Below are 21,570 nucleotides of genomic sequence, written 5' to 3'. Positions count from 1 at the left end.
GGCGAAAAATACAGTAACTGTAGTATGAAACCTTCTAGACGGAAATGACGTTAAAACCACCAAACGGAAGTTACCTCCGAGGATGTGGACAGGCTGCTTGGACGAGTGAAGCCAACCATCTGCCTCCTGGATCCTTGCCCATCCTGGCTTATAAAAGCTAGCCGGGAAGGACTGGGCGATGGGCTTCGTGGGGTGGTGAACGCTTCCCTCCGTGAGGGAGCCTTCCCAGACCCGCTGAAAGAGACGGTTATTAAACCGCTTCTTAAAAAAACATCTTTAGATGCGGTCACGATGGCCAATTATCGCCCAGTCTCAAATCTTCCATTCTTGGGCAAGGTGACTGAGCGAGTGGTTCCTGAACAACTCCAGGCACGCCTGGAAGAAGCGGACCATTTGGATCCCTTCCAGTTGGGATTCAGGGCTCATCATGGGACTGAAACTGCCTTGGTCGCTGTTATGTACTGAGTTGAATAGGATCCAAACTGCAGCAGTCTGATTGGTCCTAGAACAATAGGATCCAAATTGCAGCAGTCTGATTGGTCCTAGAGCAATAGGATTCAGAATGCAGCAGTCTGATTGGTCCAAGAACAATGCAGCAGTATGATTGGTTGGCAGGAACCACCCAATCATGCTCCAGATATAAGTGAATCCACAACCTGATTGGCTTACAGTAGAATTCCAGAATTAACCAATCATGTGTAGCCCATTGTGTAAATAATGTATATAAAGCAGATACTTTGAGGGGACTTTCATTCATTCCTCCTCGCCACTATGAGCTGGATAAAGAGCATGAAATCACTTTGCGACTCTGAGTATATTTCACTGGCGACGAAGATGGGATCCCGCTGAGCTGACTGCCACACACAGCACCGCAGCACCGCCACCTGCCGCACCACTGCCTCGCACCGTGTATCCAGGCTTCAGCTCCGGGACACAAGGAACTCAGAATGGCAACCGACAGCAGCTTCTCGCCGTTCAACCCAGCATCTGGAGACTGGGAAGCGTACGCCTCCCATTTCACCTTCCTTCTAGAAGCCAAAGGGGTCACTAATGAAGAAGACGCCAAGAAGAGGGCGATATTCTTCAGCATCTGCGGAGAGGAGACATTTGAAATCGCCCGGGCTCTCCTTGCACCTGAAGACGTCGCTACTGTTCCATACAAAACAATAATGGAACAGCTGAAGGGGCACTTTTCGCCGCAGCCCTCAGTGGTGGCTCGTCGAAATGCCTTCTACGAAAAGCGGCAAGCCCCTGGGGAAACCATAACTGGGTTTGTGACCTCTCTCCGCCAAGCTGCCCGGTTCTGCAACTTCTCAGAGCTGGAGAACATGTTTCGTGACCGCCTCGTCGGTGGCCTGAAGGATGAGAAGCTGCAACGACGCCTCTACGCCAAGAAGGACCTAACGTTCCAGGTCGCTCTGGAGGAGGCCCTGGCAACGGAAGCTGCCAAGAGGTCGACGCAAGAGGCACGGCCGAGCCTGCCACCCCAACCGAGGGTCCACCATGAAGACCTCACCGACGACTCAGGATCTGACAGGGAGGAGGTGCACTGAGTACAGCAGCGCACTCAAGCAGCCCACATACCACAGCTGCCTCGACGAGAAGGAGGGTACTGCGCAAGCTGCGGGGAAAGTCACGAGAGGAGGACCTGCTGTTTCCGCAACGCAGAGTATAGGCAGTGCAGAAAATTGGGACACATCGCCCGGGCGTGTCGAGCTCGGCCCACCCGACGCCAGGCATCAGATGACCAATCCAAGAGCCCCAGGTCCCGGGGCCCAAACGCACCAAGGCAACTCTAGGGAGCTCACGGACTTCCAGGTATACCAGTTGCCCCACCCCAACGTAGAGAAAATTTATGTAGAGGTACAGATAGAGGGGGCCCCATGCCGCATGGAGCTTGACACGGGTTCAACTCTATACATAATCTCGGCAAGGACCTTAAGGAAACTGTGTCCTAGTGGGGGTCCCAAACTTAGGCCGGCCCCATTCACCCTCCGGGACTTCCAGAAACGTAAGGTCCCCACAATGGGGGTGGGTACCTTCAGGGTGCAATACCGAGGGCGGATGCGGCAACTGGACTTGCTCGTGGTCAAGGGCCCCTACATTAGCTTACTGGGATTGGCATGGTTTGGACCACTGGGGCTAGCCATCACCGGGGTGAACCACACAACCTTACAAGTGGACGTGGACGCCATCTGCAAGGAATTTCCAGGGGGTTTCGATGGGAAATTGAGACAGTATACGCCCCCCCCCATTGCTCTACAGCTTGACCCCGCAGTACGACCGGTCAGGCTCAAGGCCCGCCGGGTCCCGTTCGCCCTGAAACCCCGTATAAACGAGGAATTGGACCGGCTCGTGGAGCAAGGAGTGCTGGAGCCGGTGCCTAATGCCCCCTGGGAAACCCCAATCGTCACACCCGTCAAGCCCAATGGTTCGGTCCGCATCTGCGCAGACTACAAATGTACCATAAACAAGGCCCTCACGGCCCACGCATACCCAGTGCCAGTGGTCAGCCATGTCCTTGCCACCCTGGCTGGGTCGAAAATTTTTGGCAAGCTGGACTTGGCCCAAGCATATCAACAGCTGCCAGTAGATGAGGCCACAGCAGAGGCACAGGGGATTGTGACGCACAGAGGAGCGTTCAGGGTAAAGCGGCTGCAATTCGGGGTCAGTGTGGCACCAGGCATATTCCAGAATCTAATGGACTCTCTCCTTAAAGGGATTCCTGGTGTCACCCCCTTCTTCGATGATGTGTTGATTGCCGGGCCCACAACAGAGGAGTTTGAGGACCGCCTCCGCACCGTTCTGCACCATTTCCAGAGGGCGGGTCTCAAGGTGAAGCGGGAAAAATGTCTACTAGGAGTGCCTCAGGTGGACTTTCTGGGATTTATGGTGGACGCAGAAGGCGTCCACCCGACTGGGGACAAGGTACGGGCCATCTGTGATGCCCCAGCACCCAAGAGCAAGACTGAACTTCAGGCCTTCTTGGGACTATTGAACTTTTACCACTCCTTCCTTCCCCACAAGGCGGCGGTAGCAGAGCCCCTACACAGACTCCTGGACAAGCGGGCCCCTTGGGTGTGGGGCCAGCGCCAGGAGGCTGCATTCCAGGCAGTCAAGAACTTGCTTGTCTCAAACTCGGTCTTGGCACACTTCGACGAGAGGCTGCCGGTGGTGCTAGCATGCGACGCCTCGCCCTATGGCATTGGCGCTCTCCTGGGACACCAACTCCCGGATGGAAGAGAGGTACCGGTTGCATACTTTTCCCAGACACAAGACGCAACTGAGCGGAACTACTCGCAAATAGACAAGGAGGGTCTGGCAATCGTGAAGGGAGTAAAAAAAATCCATGATTTCTTGTACGGGCGGCCCTTCACCGTGGTGACTGACCACAAGCCGTTGCTTGGCTTGTTTGCCCCCGAAAAGCAGACCCCCCAAGTGCTGTCTCCTCGCGTCCCCAGGTGGTCAATTTTCCTTGCCAGCTACCAGTATGCACTGATTCACCGCCCGGGGAAGGCAATGGGCCATGCGGACGCCCTCAGCAGGCTACCACTACCGGAAACAGGCCCCGACCCAGCACCTGCACAAGAGGTTATGAGCCTGGAGCTACTTCACGACCGCCCCATTCAGGCACAAGAAGTTGCACACCATTCCAAGAAAGATAGGGTCATCTCCCGGGTCCTGGACTGGGTATGGAGGAAATGGCCCAGCAGCAGCCCTGGGCCAGAATTCACTGGCTACATAACCCGCAAACATGAACTGTCGGTCCACAAGGGGTGCCTGTTATGGGGAAGCAGGGTCGTTGTTCCCCAGCCCCTCCGCAAAAGGGTCCTCACAGCCCTACACGAGACACACCCAGGGGTAGTAAGAATGAAGGCCCTTGCCAGGAGTTATGTGTGGTGGCCAGGGATCGACGGAGAGATAGAGGCCTGGGTCAAACACTGCCAGGCCTGCCAAGAATCCCGCCCAGACCCCCCAAGGGCCCCGGTCCAGTCCTGGGAGTCCGCCCGAGCACCATGGTCACGCCTGCATGTGGACTTCGCTGGCCCCTTTCAGGGGAAAACATTCTTCATAGCGGTGGACTCCTACACCAAATGGCTGGAAGTCGCACTGGTACCATCCACTTCCACGTCCGCAGCCATCCGGGTACTACGCAGGCTGTTTGCAACCCATGGGCTCCCTGACACTCTCGTCTCAGACAACGGGACTGCATTTACGTCAGGAGAATTCCAAACCTTCACAGCGCAGAACGCCATCCGCCACATCCGTTCGGCGCCATTCCACCCTGCCACCAATGGCCAAGCAGAACGCATGGTGCGTGTTGGGATATTTCCATTCCACCTTAAAAGGGAGCAGGCTTTGTGAGTCACAGAGTCTGCGCATGTCCTGTTCACAGGATGTTTATGTTCTGCTGTTCCTTTCGATTTTGTCAGTCGGTCGAAGACACTGACTCAGAACGGTCATGTTTTTCTTTGTTCTGTTCAACGCTAAATAAAGTCTGTAAAATATGCTCTTCTGCGGTGCAAGCTTTCTGCCTGTGTTTCTGCTGATAAAGAGGAGTGTGCACGAGCCCTGGAATGTGGCTTCGTGTCGCTAACTGCTGGATCTGCCTGTCTACGGGAGATTGATGGACGTCCGGCAGCCGGCTTGGGGCTATGATGGACTATATCTCCCTGGCAGTTTCCCAACAGTGCGGACCACCAAGGACACCCTTCGCTGCATGACGCAAGGGGATTGGGAGTACCGCCTTGCCACATTCCTTCTAGCACAGCACAGCACCCCCAGCTCAACGACTGGCCGGAGCCCTGCTGAACTACTAATGGGTCGGCGCCTTGCAATCAGATTGGACCGCCTTCACCCCGATAGAGCTCAGGATGAGGTAGTGGTGGGGGAAGGCAGGAACCCCCGGACCTTCGAGGCCCAGGACCCAGTGTACGCAAAGAATTTTGGGGCAGGCCCAGCATGGGTAACCGCCAGTCACCAGGGTCACTGGCCCCGTGTCATACGAGGTGCTAACAGATGGGGGGCAATGCTGGCGCCGCCACTGCGACCAGATACGGCGACGATTCCCAGGAGAAAAGCAGGAGGAGGAAAGGTCAGAGGAGTCCCAAGGGAACAGAGGGGCAGTGAGGCCCATAGACCAGGAGGGGCCAGCAGGAGAGGCAGAATCAGTAAATACAGAGGCCGAAAGGACACCGGAACCAGAACCACGACTGAGCGAGCCGGTTGCGCCAGACCAAACAGGCCCATCACAGCCAGCATCCTTGGAACACGAGCCAGAACCTGAACCCCAGACCAGGGAACACCACAGGCCGCAACGCACACGTAGGCTGCCGGCGTACCTCGAGGACTATGAATGCGACCTCCCGGGCAGGACTGGAACTTAGAGGGGAGGGGTGTTATGTACTGAGTTGAATAGGATCCAAACTGCAGCAGTCTGATTGGTCCTAGAACAATAGGATCCAAATTGCAGCAGTCTGATTGGTCCTAGAACAATAGGATTCAGAATGCAGCAGTCTGATTGGTCCAAGAACAATGCAGCAGTATGATTGGTTGGCAGGAACCACCCAATCATGCTCCAGATATAAGTGAATCCACAACCTGATTGGCTTACAGTAGAATTCCAGAATTAACCAATCATGTGCAGCCCATTGTGTAAATAATGTATATAAAGCAGATACTTTGAGGGGACTTTCATTCATTCCTCCTCACCACTTTGAGCTGAATAAAGAGCATGAAATCACTTTGCGACTCTGAGTATATTTCAGTCGCACTGGTTGATGATCTCCGGCGGGCTAGGGACAAAGTGAGAGCTGTTTCCTAGTTCTGCTGGATCTCTCAGCGGCGTTTGATACCATCGACCATAACATCCTTCTGGACCGTCTTGAGGGGCTGGGAGCTGGGGGCACTGTCATACAGTGGTTCCGCTCCTTCCTCCTGGGCCGTGTTCAGAAAGTGGTGGTGGGGGATGAGTGCTCAGACCCCTGGGCTCTCACTTGTGGGGTGCCTCAGGGTTCTGTCCTCTCCCCCATGCTTTTCAACATTTACATGCAGCTACTGGGAGAGATCATCAGGAGGTTTGGGCTGGGTGTTTATCAGTATGCGGATGATACCCAGCTCTACCTCTCTTTTAAATCAGAACCAGTGAAGGTGGTGAAGGTCCTGTGTGAGTGTCTGGAGGCGGTTGGAGGATGGATGGTGGCTAACAGATTGATGTTGAATCCTGACAAGACAGAAGTACTGTTTTTGGGGGACAGGAGGCGGGCAGGTGTGGAGGATTCCCTGGTCCTGAATGGGGTAACTGTGCCCCTGAAGGACCAGATGCACAGCCTGGGAGTCATTTTGGACTCACAGCTGTCCATGGAGGCACAGGTCAAATCTGTATCCAGGGCAGTTGTTTACCAGCTCCATCTGGTACGTAGGCTGAGACCCTATCTGCCTGCAGACTGTCACGCCAGAGTGGTGCATGCTCTGGTTATCTCCCGCTTGGACTACTGCAATGCACTCTACGTGGGGCTACCTTTGAAGGTGACCCAGTAACTACAACTAATCCAGAATGCGGCAGCTAGACTGGTGACTGGGAGCGGCCGCCGAGACCATATAACACCGGTCTTGAAAGACCTACATTGGCTCCCAGTACGTTTCCGAGCACAATTCAAAGTGTTGGTGCTGACCTTTAAAGCCCTAAACGGCCTCGGTCCAGTATAGCTGAAGGAGCGTCTCCTCCCCCATCGTTCTGCCCGGACACTGAGGTCCAGCTCTGAGGGCCTTCTGGCGGTTCCCTCACTGCGAGAGGCCATGTTACAGGGAACCAGGCAGAGGGCCTTCTCGGTAGTGGCGCCCTCCCTGTGGAACGCCCTCCCATCAGATGTCAAAGCGATAAACTGTTACCATAAAGCACCAATGCTGCAGCAAGCAAAGGCTCCAGCAGCTCAGTCAGCTGCTTGTGGCTGGAAAGCCAGACAGGATGTTTGTGACTGTTGCCATGGAAACAAAGGGGCAGTCCATTCTGTACTGAGCACCGGATGTTAGCTCAGTGTGTGTGTCATATGACCCGTACTGGAAGTACATGGGTGGAGTTTCTTCTTGCTGTTGTCGAGTGCAGACGTGTTTCTCTGTACTGATATGAGAGACAGAAATAAAAGATGTAAATAGTTTTCTGTCTGCTTCTTTCCCCTCCCTGGGGGACACCAAAGGGGAGAGAGGAAGAAGGGTGAGTTCCTCTCACACATCTGAGATGAATCGCCGGGACCTCGCCTGCTTATCAGCAGAGTGGAGACGCGGGGAGGTCGACAGGAATATCTGCCGGTGCCTACGCTGTGGCACATTCCTCTGACCCAGGCAGAATTCAACAGTGGTAGCAGAGGATGGTTGCTGTCCATCGGACATCTGAATGAGAGGCTGGTGAATTGTCCTCCTCTGCTCCATGGAAGCCTGATTTGAGAGGCTGATTCTCTGCAGCCAGTAGCTGACCAGAAGAAGCTGACAGCCAAGCCGATGCTCAAGGTATGAGACTTTTAAGGGCTTAAAAGCGTGAATGCAGAATGATTCATTCTCTGCTTCACGGAGAGCGTGTGTGGGAAAGCAGCTCCAACTTAGAAGAGGCCTGCATACCAGGCATTTTTGTGGTTTCCTGTCCGAGGAAAGGAATGTGCTGCTGCTAAGCAACGTCCTTCAGAAGGCTGTGCCTCAGAGAGGAGAAATGGAAAGTTACTCGAGAGGGCTGGACAGTCAGTCTGTGCTTCAGAGAGGCGAAAACAAAGTTTGTTATGACTAGGTCCTCACGAACTGCTGGAAGGGACTTTCCAACGCAGCCAGTGTCAGAGTTGCCAGGTGTCAAGAGTGTAAACAAGCCAGCTATTGGATTTTAGAGGCTTGTGTTTTAGAGTCGATGCAAGGAGTCAAAATGGATGCCAAGAAGGGGGGAGGCTTGCCTTCTCCACCCCTCCTGACCAATGACAATTATTCATCTTGGTCTGTAAAGATGAAGGCTATGCTGCAGAATCAGAGACTGTTTGGGGTGATTGAGAATCCCATCCCAGCAGCACCAACGCGTGCTTGGGAGTCACAGAATGTGAAGGCTAGGACTGCTATAATTCTGTGTGTCTCAGATGAGCAGCTTGTGCATATACAGCATTTGGAATTTGCGCAAGAGGTTTGGAACACGCTGCGTACAACGCATCAGAGAGATGCTGGTTCTTCAGCGTTGCTGTATTTTGAGAAGTTAACCAATCTGAGATTAGCGCCTGATGGAGATGTTCAAGCGCACCTGACAGAGATGAAGTTCCTGCGTCAACAGATGGTGGAACGCAATTTCCGTCTACAGGAGGAAGTGTTTTGCTTCATGATGATAAACAGCCTGAACCGGACTTACAAGGTTGTTGCCAGTCAGCTTGGTTCGCTACCTGCTCAGCAGCTAACCGCGGAAAGAGTGTGTGCCGTCGTCCTGAACGAACACGACAGACTTGCTGCACTGGAAGTGAAAGACAGAGGGAGGCAAGAACAGAGTTCAAATCTTCCCACTGCTGATGCTACTGGAGAGCATGCCATAGCATTGAGTGTCGTCCGATGCTATAATTGTGGACAGACTGGGCATCTACAGTGAAACTGTAAAAAGCCGCGACAGTCAAAAGGAGCCAAGAACAGCTCTACGAAGCCTGAGGCGTCAAGCAAAAGCCGTACCAACTGCCAGATGAAACCTGCAAAGGCTATGATGGCGAAAGGAACCACGCCAGATGTTGGGAACGCATTCATAATCGATACGGGCGCCACGAAGCATCTCTGCCCACACAGAGGACTGTTTTCGACGTTGAAGAAGCAAAGCTTCACTGTGAAACAAGCCAACGGTCAAGAACTGGAAGCGACCGGAATTGGAACTGTGTATCTTGAGAGTCTGAACTTGACTATAAGCGATGTTTACCTGGTTCCAGAACTGAAATTTAGTCTGCTGAGTGCTTCGCAGATTGCAAAGAAGGGACTAAAACTGTACTATGATGCTAAAAGATGCAAGATCTACAAAGATGGAGAACTGTTTCTTACTGCCAAAGAGAAAGATGGACTGTATTTGTTGACTTTTGATCAAAGTGATTACATGAAATGTAATACTTCTGATTCTAACGAATTTTCTCTTACAGGTGTGACCAGTGTGAACACCAAGAAGGTGGCCAAGAAGGTCCACAGAGCTTTTCAGCGGGTGTATGCTGATGTGATTGGTCCTCTAGAACCATCTAGAGGCGGTGCAAAATATTACCTTGTGTGTGTTGATTGTTACACAAATTATTCTTGGGTTTACTTGATGAAGAAACCGCAGGAAACTTTAGAAGAAGAAGAAGAAGAAGAAGAAGAGTTTGGATTTGATATCCCGCCTTTCACTCCCCTTCAGGAGTCTCAAAGCGGCTAACATTCTCCTTTCCCTTCCTCCCCCACAACAAACACTCTGTGAGGTGAGTGAGGCTGAGAGACTTCACAGAAGTGTGACTGGCCCAAGGTCACCCAGCAGCTGCATGTGGAGGAGCGGAGACACGAACCCGGTCTCCCAGATTACGTGACTACTGCTCTTAACCACTACACCACACTGGTTAAAAGTATGCATGATGCTACCATTGATTGTCTTTTCACAGATGACAAGCCAGTTTTTCTTTTACAGGATTTCCAGAGGTTCCTGGATGAGAAAGGGATAAGACACAAACTTGCTACTTCCGAAGAAGCATGGAAGAAATGTGTCTGTGTTAGAGTGAACAAAGAATTGCAAAAGGGAATGCATGCACAATTGCTGAGTTCACATTTGCCACATGATTATTGGGCCGAATCTCTAGCGTCCTATCTTCATGTGTGGTTGAGAAAAGTCTCAACAGAGTTGGGATGTTCTCCTTTTGAGAAGCTGTTTAATAGAAAACCTTCTGTTGCCTATTTCAAGGTTTTCGGGTCTCATGTGAGAACAGAAGCTCCAAGTGGGGTAAAGAATGCCAAAGGCATCTTTGTAGGTTATGAAAAAGGTCTCTACAGAGTAATTTTGTCTGAATCTGGTCAGGTGATTCTCACAAAGTTTCTAGAGAGTGCTCCTGAACAGGAGAGAGTAATTGTTCCCACTTTTTCCACAGATGATTCTGATGATGATGATGATGAGTTTGATCTTATTGAGTTCAGTGGTACTGATGATGATGACAGCGAAAGCTCAGACAGCTCAGTTGTCACAGTCATTGAGAGGAAATCTCAAATAATGACTAGACCCTCAGAAGAGGAAGATAAACCACTAATTAAGCTTAATACTGGTTCTCCAGAGAGTTCAGAGGCTGAACCAGAAAGCAGAGAAGAGCAGCAGCTCTTACGTAGGTCTGAGAGAGCAACGAAGGGTGTACCACCCAAGAGGTATTCAGAGGAGTTTGCTAACCTTGCATATGTTGCTGTTGTAAACGACCAAGGACAAATTGAAGCTGTGTCTGAGTCAGAGACAAAGGCACAACAGAGAGTTGTTAACCAAGGAAATGTGAAGTCACACAACCAGAGAGGTACATTGGTAAAACCAGTGGCGGGTAGTTCCAAGGGTGGAACTGAAACAACAGGGGAATGTTATAAGTATAACAACTGTTTGTTTTCTTCTCTGGATGACGCTTTGCTCGCAGCACACATTGATACTTTAGGGGGAGTAAAAGGTAAAGGTAAAGGTACCCCTGCCCGAACGGGCCAGTCTTGCCAGACTCTGGGGTTTGTGCACCCATCTCACATCTATTGGCCGGGGGCCAGCGCTGTCCGGAGACACTTCCGGGTCACGTGGCCAGCGTGACAACGCTGCTCTGGCGAGCCAGCGCAGCACACGGAACGCCGTTTACCTTCCCGCTGGTAAGCGGTACCTATTTATCTACTTGCCCCGGGGGGTGCTTTCGAACTGCTAGGTGGGCAGGCGCTGGGACCGAGCAGCGGGAGCGCACCCCGCCGCGGGGATTCGAACCGCCGACCTTTCGATCAGCAAGCCCTAGGCGCTGAGGCTTTAGCCCACAGCGCCACCCGCGTCCCAACATACTAGGGGGAGTATGTTACCATAAAGCACCAATGCTGCAGCAAGCAAAGGCTCCAGCAGCTCAGTCAGCTGCTTGTGGCTGGAAAGCCAGACAGGATGTTTGTGACTGTTGCCATGGAAACAAAGGGGCAGTCCATTCTGTACTGAGCACCGGATGTTAGCTCAGTGTGTGTGTCATATGACCCGTACTGGAAGTACATGGGTGGAGTTTCTTCTTGCTGTTGTCGAGTGCAGACGTGTTTCTCTGTACTGATATGAGAGACAGAAATAAAAGATGTAAATAGTTTTCTGTCTGCTTCTTTCCCCTCCCTGGGGGACACCAAAGGGGAGAGAGGAAGAAGGGTGAGTTCCTCTCACACATCTGAGATGAATCGCCGGGACCTCGCCTGCTTATCAGCAGAGTGGAGACGCGGGGAGGTCGACAGGAATATCTGCCGGTGCCTACGCTGTGGCACATTCCTCTGACCCAGGCAGAATTCAACATAAACAACTACCTGACATTCAGAAGACATCTGAAGGCAGCCCTGTTCAGGGAAGTTTTTAATAAGTGACATAGAATCATAGAATCATAGAGTTGGAAGAGACCACAAGGGCCATCGAGTCCAACCCCCTGCCAAGCAGGAAACACCATCAGAGCACTCCTGACATATGGTTGTCAAGCCTCTGCTTAAAGACCTCCAAAGTAGGAGACTCCACCACACTCCTTGGCAGCAAATTCCACTGTCGAACAGCTCTTACTGTCAGGAAGTTCTTCCTAATGTTTAGGTGGAATCTTCTTTCTTGTAGTTTGGATCCATTGCTCCGTGTCCGCTTCTCCGGAGCAGCAGAAAACAACCTTTCTCCCTCCTCTATGTGACATCCTTTTATATATTTGAACATGGCTATCATATCACCCCTTAACCTCCTCTTCTCCAGGCTAAACATGCCCAGCTCCCTTAGCCGCTCCTCATAAGGCATCGTTTCCAGGCCTTTGACCATTTTGGTTGCCCTCCTCTGGATACGTTCCAGTTTGTCAGTGTCCTTCTTGAATTGTGGTGCCCAGAACTGGACACAGTACTCCAGGTGTGGTCTGACCAGAGCAGAATACAGTGGCGCTATTACTTCCCTTGATCTAGATGCTATACTCCTATTGATGCAGCCCAGAATTGCATTGGCTTTTTTAGCTGCCACGTCACACTGCTGGCTCATGTCAAGTTTGTGGTCAACCAAGACTCCTAGATCCTTTTCACATGTACTGCTCTCAAGCCAGGTGTCACCCATCTTGTATTTGTGCCTCTCATTTTTTTTGCCCAAGTGCAATACTTTACATTTCTCCCTGTTAAAATTCATCTTGTTTATTTTTGCCCAGTTCTCTAATCTGTCAAGGTCGTTTTGAAGTGTGATTCTGTCCTCTGGGGTGTTAGCCACCCCTCCCAGTTTGGTGTCATCTGCAAATTTGATCAGGATGCCCTTGAGTCCATCATTTTAGTGTATTTTTCATCTTTGTTGGAAGCCACCCAGAGTGGCTGGGGAAACCCAGCCAGATGGGCCGGGTACAAATAAATTATTATTATTATTATTATTATTATTATTATTATTATTATTATTAACCCCTCCTGACCTCCCCTGTGAACTTTGCCCCTTGACACCACCCCCGCCTGCAGGGTTCTCTCCTCAGGGAAAAGAACCGTTAGCACCTCCTCCCCTTACCCCCCACCTTTCCATTCTCCCCTCCCCGGAGGCTGCCTTGGCTGCCTGTGGAGACCCGGCCATGGAGAGCGATGACATCTGCTCCTCCCCTCCGCAGGTACGTGGCCTCCTCCCTCAGCGTGGCGCCCTTGTAAGGGCTTCGTTTCCCTTCTCGGGCTTCCTCCCACCCTCTGCCCCTGCACAGCTTTAAAGGGCACCCTTGAGAGAGCAGAGGGGGGCAGCCGTCATTGAGATTGTGGTAGTTGTTATTTAAGAGCATTGGACCGGGGAAAATCTGTGTTCAAATCCTCACTCAGCCGTAGCCGCTCAATTGGGTGTCCTTTGGCCAGTAGTTCTCTTTTAGCCTACCTCACAGTGTTTTTGTGCGGATAAAGTGTGCATGTGTTTGTTGGCTGAAAGGTGAGGGGAGATCACTAGTCATGGAAGTTATGTTTTTGTTGCTCCATTCATATCCTGCTTATTTCACAAGATTTGTTTGTAGTAAAATGAATGAGGCAATATTATTATCAGTTAAAACATTTAAAATGACTGTTTAAAAGCATTGAAAAGATAATTGAAAACCATGGTAAGTTAAAAGGCAGATATCATTCCCTTCCTTTCAAGGAGTCCATGGTGACAGACACATCAATTAAAAGTTATGAAAACAGTTAAAAATATTCTCTGAACTAGTGATGTTTGGGTTGCTATGAATAACATCATTCAGCCATAGGCAGTTAGCTACAGTACAAGGGAGACAGAAGCACCTCACCAGAGAAGGCATTCCACAAATAGGGAACTGCCACAGAGAAGGCCCTGCTATGGATCAATGCCAACCAGGCAGTCCCCAGTGGCAGTATAGTACACCTACAACTTATGCACATTTAACTTGTGCACATTCAGCTTTACATGTGTGGCAAAAAATTTTTTTGAATACGGCATGGTGTTCCGCGAAAAATGACTTTGGCAATCCTGCCTGCTGTTGAACCCAATTTACAATTTTGGCTTTAGGCGAGATCGCTGGAACTAACTCCTATGTAAGATGCGGGCTTACTATACTACTGTATACAGTTTTCAGATTAAGAGACTTAATGCAATTTACTGAATTGCTACTTAACGCAAGTTAATGAAGAGAAGCAGGAAAGGAAATTGCTTTCAGGTCCTGCTTTAAGATTTTCCTGGAGGCAAGTGCCCTAACTTAGTGCTATAAGAATAATAATATGCTGTTAAGAAATACAGATTTGTTGGATTTGGAAGGTTATGACAATAGATTTGGTTGGCACGCATCTCTATGGTATAATAAAACAAAAATCCATAAAGGATTTGGTAATCACATATTTTGAAGATCTTTATATTTCAAAATTTGAAATAGAAATATTAAACAATGAATGTAAAACAATGTCTAAAATGTATAAAATACTGTTGGAATGGCATTTGAAAGATGAGGAAGTGAAATCGGTAATGATACATTGGGCAAAAGACTTTGGATATAATATACAGCTTGAAGAATGGGAAAGGTTGTGGAATGAAAGGATAAAATTTACAGCCTGTAATGCTTTGAAAGAGAATATGATGAAAATGATGTGTAGATGGTATATTACACCAGTGAAATTAGCTAAAATGTATAAGACAAATAATAAATGTTGGAAATGTAAAGAAAAAGAAGGAACATTTTATCATATGTGGTGGGAATGTAAAAAAGTAAAGAACTTCTGGGAAATGATATATAATGAGATGAAAAAGATGTTGAAATATACATTCTTAAAAAAACCAGAAGCATTTTTACTTGGTATTATAGGTCAGGACATTAATAGGCAAGATGTTAAATTGTTTTTATATGCAACAACTGTGGCAAGAGTATTGTTAGCCCAGAAATGTAAACAAGAAGAAATTCTGACGAAAGAAGAATGGCAGACGAAATTAATGGACTATGCAGAATTGGACAAAATGACAGGAAGGATTCGAAACCTGTGGGACCAGAGATTTACAGAAGATTGGAAGAAGTATATTAATTATTTGAAGAGCAACTGTAATCAACAAATTACGCTAGTAGGACTACAAGAAGTTTTGTAAGGAGAAATATACGAAGTGTTACAAAGTAGAAAATGATAGAGATATTGGTTATGAGTTTGAAATGTAATAAGGAAGATAAGAAATGCATACTGAGAGATTAGATTGGAAAATTTTCAGACAGGATTGATGGAAGTCAAAAATTTGATTAAGATGTAAAAGTATGTTTAATTACTGTTGAAAACGATATGTTTAAAAAACTAATAAAAATTATATATATATAAAATATAATAATAATAATAATAATAATAATAATAATAATAATAATAATAATAATAATAATTTTTATTTATATCCCACCCTCCCCAGTCAAAGCTGGGCTCAGAGAATGTGTGTTATATCCAATATTGCTTCTGTTCAGAATAGGTTCATTGAAATTGATGGGCATGACTAATGTAAGCATATTGATTTCAGTGGGTTCACTCTGAGTGGCTAGTTACAACCTTGTTGTTTGGTAGCAGAAGGTCTTAGGTTCAATCCTTGGAATTTCCAGTTAGACTGAGAAGGTCTTTGGTCTGAAACTCCAGAGATTTGTTGCCACTTAGTGTAGACACTACTGAGCTGGGTGGACAGATGGCCTGACCTGGTGTAAGGAAGTTTTTCATGTCTCTGTGGACTTTAGATCTGATTCATGATTCTCTTAGGTCCTTAAAGGGTGGCTCTATCAGCTCCCATTAGCCATGATTGCTAAATAAACCTCCATGTTTCATGATGGTCTAACATGGAGTAGTTCAACTCAGAGTACTTGATCCTGGGGGCATAAAACTGGGCATTCAATCCTTGCTTGTGAACGTCATTGAAAGCATTTGTATGGTCTCTGTTAGAAGAAAGCTGGTGCTCTAGTTGAAATTTGGATCTCATACAGCCAGAAAGTTTTCACTTCCCAGGAAGTTCTTGTTTATTTCTACATTATGATAATCTTTATTAAGTTTTCAAAAGGTTACAAACAGCAGAACAAAAGAAAAAAAGGAAAAAAAGAAGAAAAAGTAAAACCAAAAAAGAACACAAAAAACAACAAAAAATTCCACCTTTTAACACTCATTTTCAATAACTTCTTTTCATGACTTCCCCACGTCTCCCCTTATTGTATTCCAACTCCAATTGTTTGTTCAAACAAGTTTTTCCCTTAATATCCTAAGCATAGTTTATTAAATTACTTAGCCCTAATTTATTAAAATAATTCTTTGCAATAGATTTAAACCTTAGTTCGTTATTATACCTTAATTTAGTTTAGTTAGCAATTTTAGAAATACAGTGGTGCCTCGCAAGACGAAATTAATTCGTTCCGCAAGTCTCTTCGTCTTGCGGTTTTTTCGTCTTGCGATGCACGGTTTCCCATAGGAATGCATTGAAAATCAATTAATGCGTTCCTAGGGAAACCGCCTTCAGATCAGGTCCGGGGACAGTCTGTCCCCCGACCTCTTCTGAAGGCTGGGGGGGGGGGGACAAGGGCTTTTCTTCCCACCCCCAGCCTTCAGAAGGCTGTTCTGAAGGCTGGTGGTGGGAAGAAAAGCCCTTCTTCCCACCTCCCGCCCCGCAAGCTCCGGGGACAGGAGGGCTTTGCTGCCGACCGCCAGCATTTTAAAAGCCCCTGCTGTCCCGGGGTGATTTTAAAATGCTGGTGAGCGGGAGCGAAGTCTCTGCTGTCCCGGGGAGATTTTAAAATGCTGGGGGTCGGGAGCGAACGCTTCGCTGCTGACCCCCAGCATTTTAAAATCTCCCCGGGACAGAAGAGAAGTCTCTGCTGTCCCGGGGAGATTTTAAAATGCTGGCGGGCTCCTGCCATAGGCGCGCGTCACCTCTCCAGCCAGGAGAGGGTCGCAGGGGGCTGCTTTAGCCCCGCACGCGCTTTCCCAGCTGGAGAGGTGACCCGCGCCTATGGAGGCTCCTGCCATAGGCGCGCGTCACCTCTCCAGCCGGGAGAGGGTTGCAGGGGGCTGCTTTCGCCCCCCGTGCGCTCTCGCAGCTGGAGAGGTGACCCGCGCCTATGGAGGCTCCAGCCATAGGCGCGCGTCACCTCTCCAGCTGGGGGAGGGTCGCGGGGAGCTGCTTTAGCCCTGCGCGCGCTCTCCCGGCTGGAGAGGTGACACGCGGCTATAGCGGCTCCTGCCATAGCCCCGCGTTACCTCTCCAGCCGGGAGAGGGTTGCAGGGGGCTGCTTTAGCCCCGCGCGCCCTCTCCCAGCTGGATAGGTGACGCGCGCCTATGGAGGCTCCTGCCATAGGCGCGCGTCACCTCTCCAGCCGGGGGAGGGTCGCGGGGAGCTGCTTTAGCCCCGCGCGCGCTCTCCCAGCTGGAGAGGTGACCCGCGCCTATGGAGGCTCCTGCCATAGGCGCGCGTCACCTCTCCAGCCGGGGGAGGGTCGCAGGGGGCTGCTTTAGCCCCGCGCGCACTCTCCCAGCTGGAGAGGTGACCCGCGCCTATGGAGGCTCCTGCCATAGGCGCGCGTCACCTCTCCAGCCGGGGGAGGGTCGCAGGGGGCTGCTTCTCTGCTGTCTCCCGGGAAGGCAGGCAGGGGGGAGCAAAGACTTTCGCCCCCCCGCCGGCCTTCGGAAGAGGTCCTGGACCTCTTCTGAAGGCGGGCGGGGGGCGAAAGTCTCCCCCCTACCCGCCTGCCTTCAAAAGCCGTCGGGAACAGCGGAGAAAGGCGCTGCCTTTCTCCGCTCTCCCGGGAAGGCAGGCAGGGGGTGAGCAAAGACTTTCGCCCCCCGCCGGCCTTCAGAAGAGGTCCTGGACCTCTTCTGAAGGCCGGCGGGGGGCGAAAGTCTTTGCTCCCCCCGCCTGCCTTCAAAAGCCGTCCGCGATAGCGGGAAGCGCTTCCCTGCTATGCCGGACTGCTTTTAAAATGCTTGCGGTGGGGAGCAAAGCCTTTCGGCCCCCGCCGGCCTTCCTGGACCTCTTATGAAGGCCGGAGGGGGGGAAAGGCTTTGCTCCCCACCACCAGCATTTAAAAGAGGTCCCCGGAGATTTCCCTATGGGCTTTCGTCTTGCGAAGCAAGCCCATAGGGAAATTCGTCTTGCGAAGCGCCTCCAAAACAGAAAACCCTTTCGTCTTGCGGGTTTTCCGTCTTGCGAGGCATTCGTCTTGCGGGGTACCACTGTATATACCTTAACCTTATATAAAGAGAGAAAAGAGAGATATAGAAACAAAATTAAAAAAAATAAAATACCTTTCCTAAGGTTGCCACTATTTCCCATCCACGGATTCCCCATTCTTATAATAATAAAAAACATATAGTTTTTACACTGCAAATACAAAAATCAGACCCCCTTTGGACTTCTAAACCCCACCCCTCTCTCCCCGGTTTCAATCCCAAACCAAAATCCAGTTAATCCATCTTTTTAGCCTGGTGACCTTACGTCCGAGGCTCTCAAATCACTCTCAGTCCCTTTCAGCCGGTTTCTTCGAAAGTCTCTCATACTAAACACCCAAGATCGAAGAAGTACTTTCCCAAAGCTGACCATGGTTCTTCCAGCAAGGCCTACTTGTTTAAAGGTGGAGCTCCAGCTCTGTTTCTTAAGTCTATATGTCCCAAATAGTCCAGCTTTCACCTTTGTCGAATTAGAGTTCCTCTTGGCAGGTCTCCGGCTCTCTTTTTTCTTCTGTAACGTTTCAGCCATCCCTTCTTTCCGCTCCTCCTGTTTAGCAGGTGTCTTTTCCTCCTCAATCTTTGGTTCCTTTTCTTGTCCAGTTGCCTGTGTTTTGAGCACCAAGTCCCTTTCCAATTCAGTAGATATGTTTTCTGTTAACTTCGGGTTTGTAGGGCTCATAGACAAAACATGGCCTTTCTCGTTCATCTCTCGCAGCTTTCCCACGAGAAAAATCAGCTCTTTCAATCCAGCTCGTATTTCCTGTATTCCCTGTTTTAGTTCCATTCTTGTAATGTCCAAGAATCCCCTCTAGAGGGATTCTGGTTACTTAATGTTCTTTTCCCTTCCGATCCAAAAGTCAGATTAATTTGTATCAGTCTTTCTTTACTTTCAATATTTTGTAACAATAACCGATTAGAGTTTAAGCTTTCGGTTTTTCCAACTTTGACAGCTAATTTGACAGCTGTCAAAAGTTTTCTGTAGATCCTCAGCAGGCTCTTTTCGCGGGTTACTCCCGGGCTTGAGAAAAGTGGTAATTAATCCAAACAAAGTAAACTCTTGTCCTCCAGCACATTAACTTAGTCCTTTAAAACCGTGGAATTTATATCCTTATCCAATCACAACAATTCTTCCCGCAACCTTAGTTGACAGATCCTTGCTTTAAGCTGTTTACAATAGGGGAGAGATGGACTTCCCTTTTTTTTTTTCACCTCCCCCGCTCGTGCCAAATCCAAAACTGAAGTATTTGTAATCCAATTTCCAAATTACTCACGGGTTGTTGTTCTTGATTTTAAGTCCGAATTTTAGTAGGAAGAAGTCAGCGCTGTCCGACAAATGGCATGCGGCTTCGCTCGGCAGGGAAAGCAGAAGACTCACAGCACCACGCCGCTCCCCGGCACCCGTTCCGTAGCCTTTAAAAAGGCTCCTTCACGAGTCGGGAGGGCGCTTACGGTGCCCGCCAAGTCACCATGTCCACGGGCTCCATGCCCGTGGTTTTTAAGGGTCCCCGTGTCGCCGGCACGGCAAGACCCAGCCCCCTGTCAAGCCGATTCCCTCCGGAGCTCGGAGGGAATCCGCCATTAGCCGGTCGCGCCAACCCGGAAGTCCTGGAACGTGCGGAATCCTTGTTTATTTCTATAACACTGCTTAATATACCAATTCCTTTGCAATTACATCACTTATCCTGAGGCACCCACACTTGGCTGCCCATTCACCATTGTGAGAGCATAGAGAGTAACCCCTGTCTTCTGTTCTCACATTTGAATACTGTCCAGAGGCATTTCTGCTGTCCAGGTGTGCTTAGAGCAGGGATAGGGAACCTGTGGCTCTCCAGATGTTGTTAAACTCTTAACTCCCACTAGCCCCTATCAGTATGACCAGTGGTCAGGGATGATGTGGGCAATAGGCCCAACATCATTGGAGGGCCACAGCTTCCCCATCCCTTGCTTATTGGTTCCACTGTTGATATCCCTGTTTTGGTTCTTGTTCCCCTCTTGCTTCCACCCACCTTTCAGATGGTCCTATTTTTTTTGCTCTTGTATTTTAATATATCAAATGTCCCGTGTTTCATCTGTTAGGGACTACTTTTGTTTACACTGAAAATGCTCCCCCTATGCTGTATGAGCCTACTTCTGATGTGTATCACATATTGTCAGAGCTGCTACCAGGTCCCAGCTCACATAGGACCACGCCACACAGCGTCCACTTTAAAAGAGTCTTTATTGAGTTACAGGTTTCATTTCCGAACTGCAGCGTGCAGCTCTACACCTTCTGCCCTAGGTCGGCGAATACCCATCTGAGTCCCCGCCTCTTGCACACCAGCTTAATACCCTAGCCTTGCTCCACCTCCTTCGCCTCTCCCTACGTCTCTGGGTCCTTCTGCCCCCCTGGGACTCCTCCCTTCTACTCTCCTCTGACGCTGACCCCCCTGATCCTTCCGCTTCCTTTCGGCGGGCTTTGGGACCTGGCTCACTCTCCGGGCTGCTTACTGCTCCAGCTTCCGCTGCATTTGAACTTGGCGCGCGCGCCCAACTCTCTACTTTCCTCTTGACCGTTGCCTCGCTCTCTGAGGAGGGCGTGACCACCCCTGACTCGTGCCCTCCCTCCTGCTGACGGCCTCCGGAACCCGATGCCTGGCTGCCTTCCTCCCTGCTGCTCTCAGTCTTGAGCGTGGGTCCCGACTTCCAGCTGCTGCTCTCTGAATCTCCTCTGTTCCCTTCCTCCTGGGGTGTCCCCCCGGATCCCCCCCTTGCTCTGCTCACTGGGGCTCCCTTTTGGGAGTCCTCTGACTCACTGCTTAGGCTTGGAGATCTCGGGTCGTCATCATCACTCATTCTCCCTTCGGCTTCCTCCCCCTCGCTCTCTGTTTCCACCCTTCTCTGCGTCTCTGCTTCTGAACCCCTGACATCCATCCCCCCCTCGAAGCCCCCCCTTCCCCCCTCCCCGCTGTCAGGTGTGGGTGCTGGGTGCTCCCTCATCATGGGAGGGAATGCTGGATACAGGTCGCTCCCCGTGGGTGGCCGCCAACTGAAGACCTCCGAGTCTTCCCCCTCGCGGTCGTCGACGTTGACTTGTTGCTCTTCCATCTCTGTACCGCCGTGCTCGAACCCGAGGTCCTCCCCGAACACGTCCATGTCAGTCTCTGCGTCGGTCGCTCGACCTGGCATCTCCAGCCACTTCCTGCGCCATTGCTCCTCTGGTCGATCGTCCCACCAATACGAGTTGCCTGATGCCGAACCTGCCGGTGAACCTTCTGGGGAACGGGTGCTCCGTGCGGGTTCCCCTTCTGAGTCGAATCCATGGAACGTGCTGGAAGAAAGTGTGGGTGTGAACAACCAGTCGTCGAAGAAGCTCGCTGGCATGGGTTTGTGTGGGAAGAGGGCATGAAACTCGTCCTTGAGCAGGGGTTCCTCCAAAGCGTAGTCTGGTACCCAGCTATTGGCGCTGGCCCGGGTGCCCTCTCTGGCTAAGAGGTATTCGACTCCCTCTTCCCCCCATCTGGAGTCCAAAATCTCCGTGACCTCGTTGATGTGGTCCTGGTGCTTCACCTCCCGCGTCTCCGTCCGTTCCCTGAGCGGACTTGGCGCCGTCCCTGGCTCCTGGAACCTGTGAGGTGCCTTGTAGGGAGTGAGCACCGACCTGTGGAACACCGGATGCATTCTGGAACCCTCCGGCAGCGCCAGTCGGAAGGCTACCGGGTTGATCTGCGCTTCGACTTGGTACGGAC

At 50.3% G+C, this 21,570-nt stretch overlaps 1 protein-coding gene across 1 annotated transcript in view; it reads left to right on the top strand.

Annotated features, from left to right (window-relative positions):
- Window positions 1-12,676: 12,676 nt before the first annotated feature.
- The window catches only part of LOC309523279 (patatin-like phospholipase domain-containing protein 7), a gene marked incomplete at its 3' end in the record, with an annotated part of 71,359 nt that continues 62,465 nt past the window's right edge, over window positions 12,677-21,570 (top strand). Inside the window, exon 1 of the mRNA XM_082207064.1 lies at window positions 12,677-12,803. Within this exon, the coding sequence (XP_082063190.1) occupies window positions 12,768-12,803 (36 nt within the window). The 5' untranslated portion in view covers window positions 12,677-12,767. The remainder of the gene's footprint in view (window positions 12,804-21,570) is intronic.

Source organism: Podarcis vaucheri, assembly GCF_965113315.1.
Source record: "Podarcis vaucheri genome assembly, chromosome: W".
NCBI classification, from domain to species: Eukaryota; Metazoa; Chordata; class Lepidosauria; order Squamata; family Lacertidae; genus Podarcis; species Podarcis vaucheri.
The sequence above is the reverse complement of the archived record's forward strand: the minus strand, read 5'-3'. Positions and strand labels throughout refer to the sequence as shown.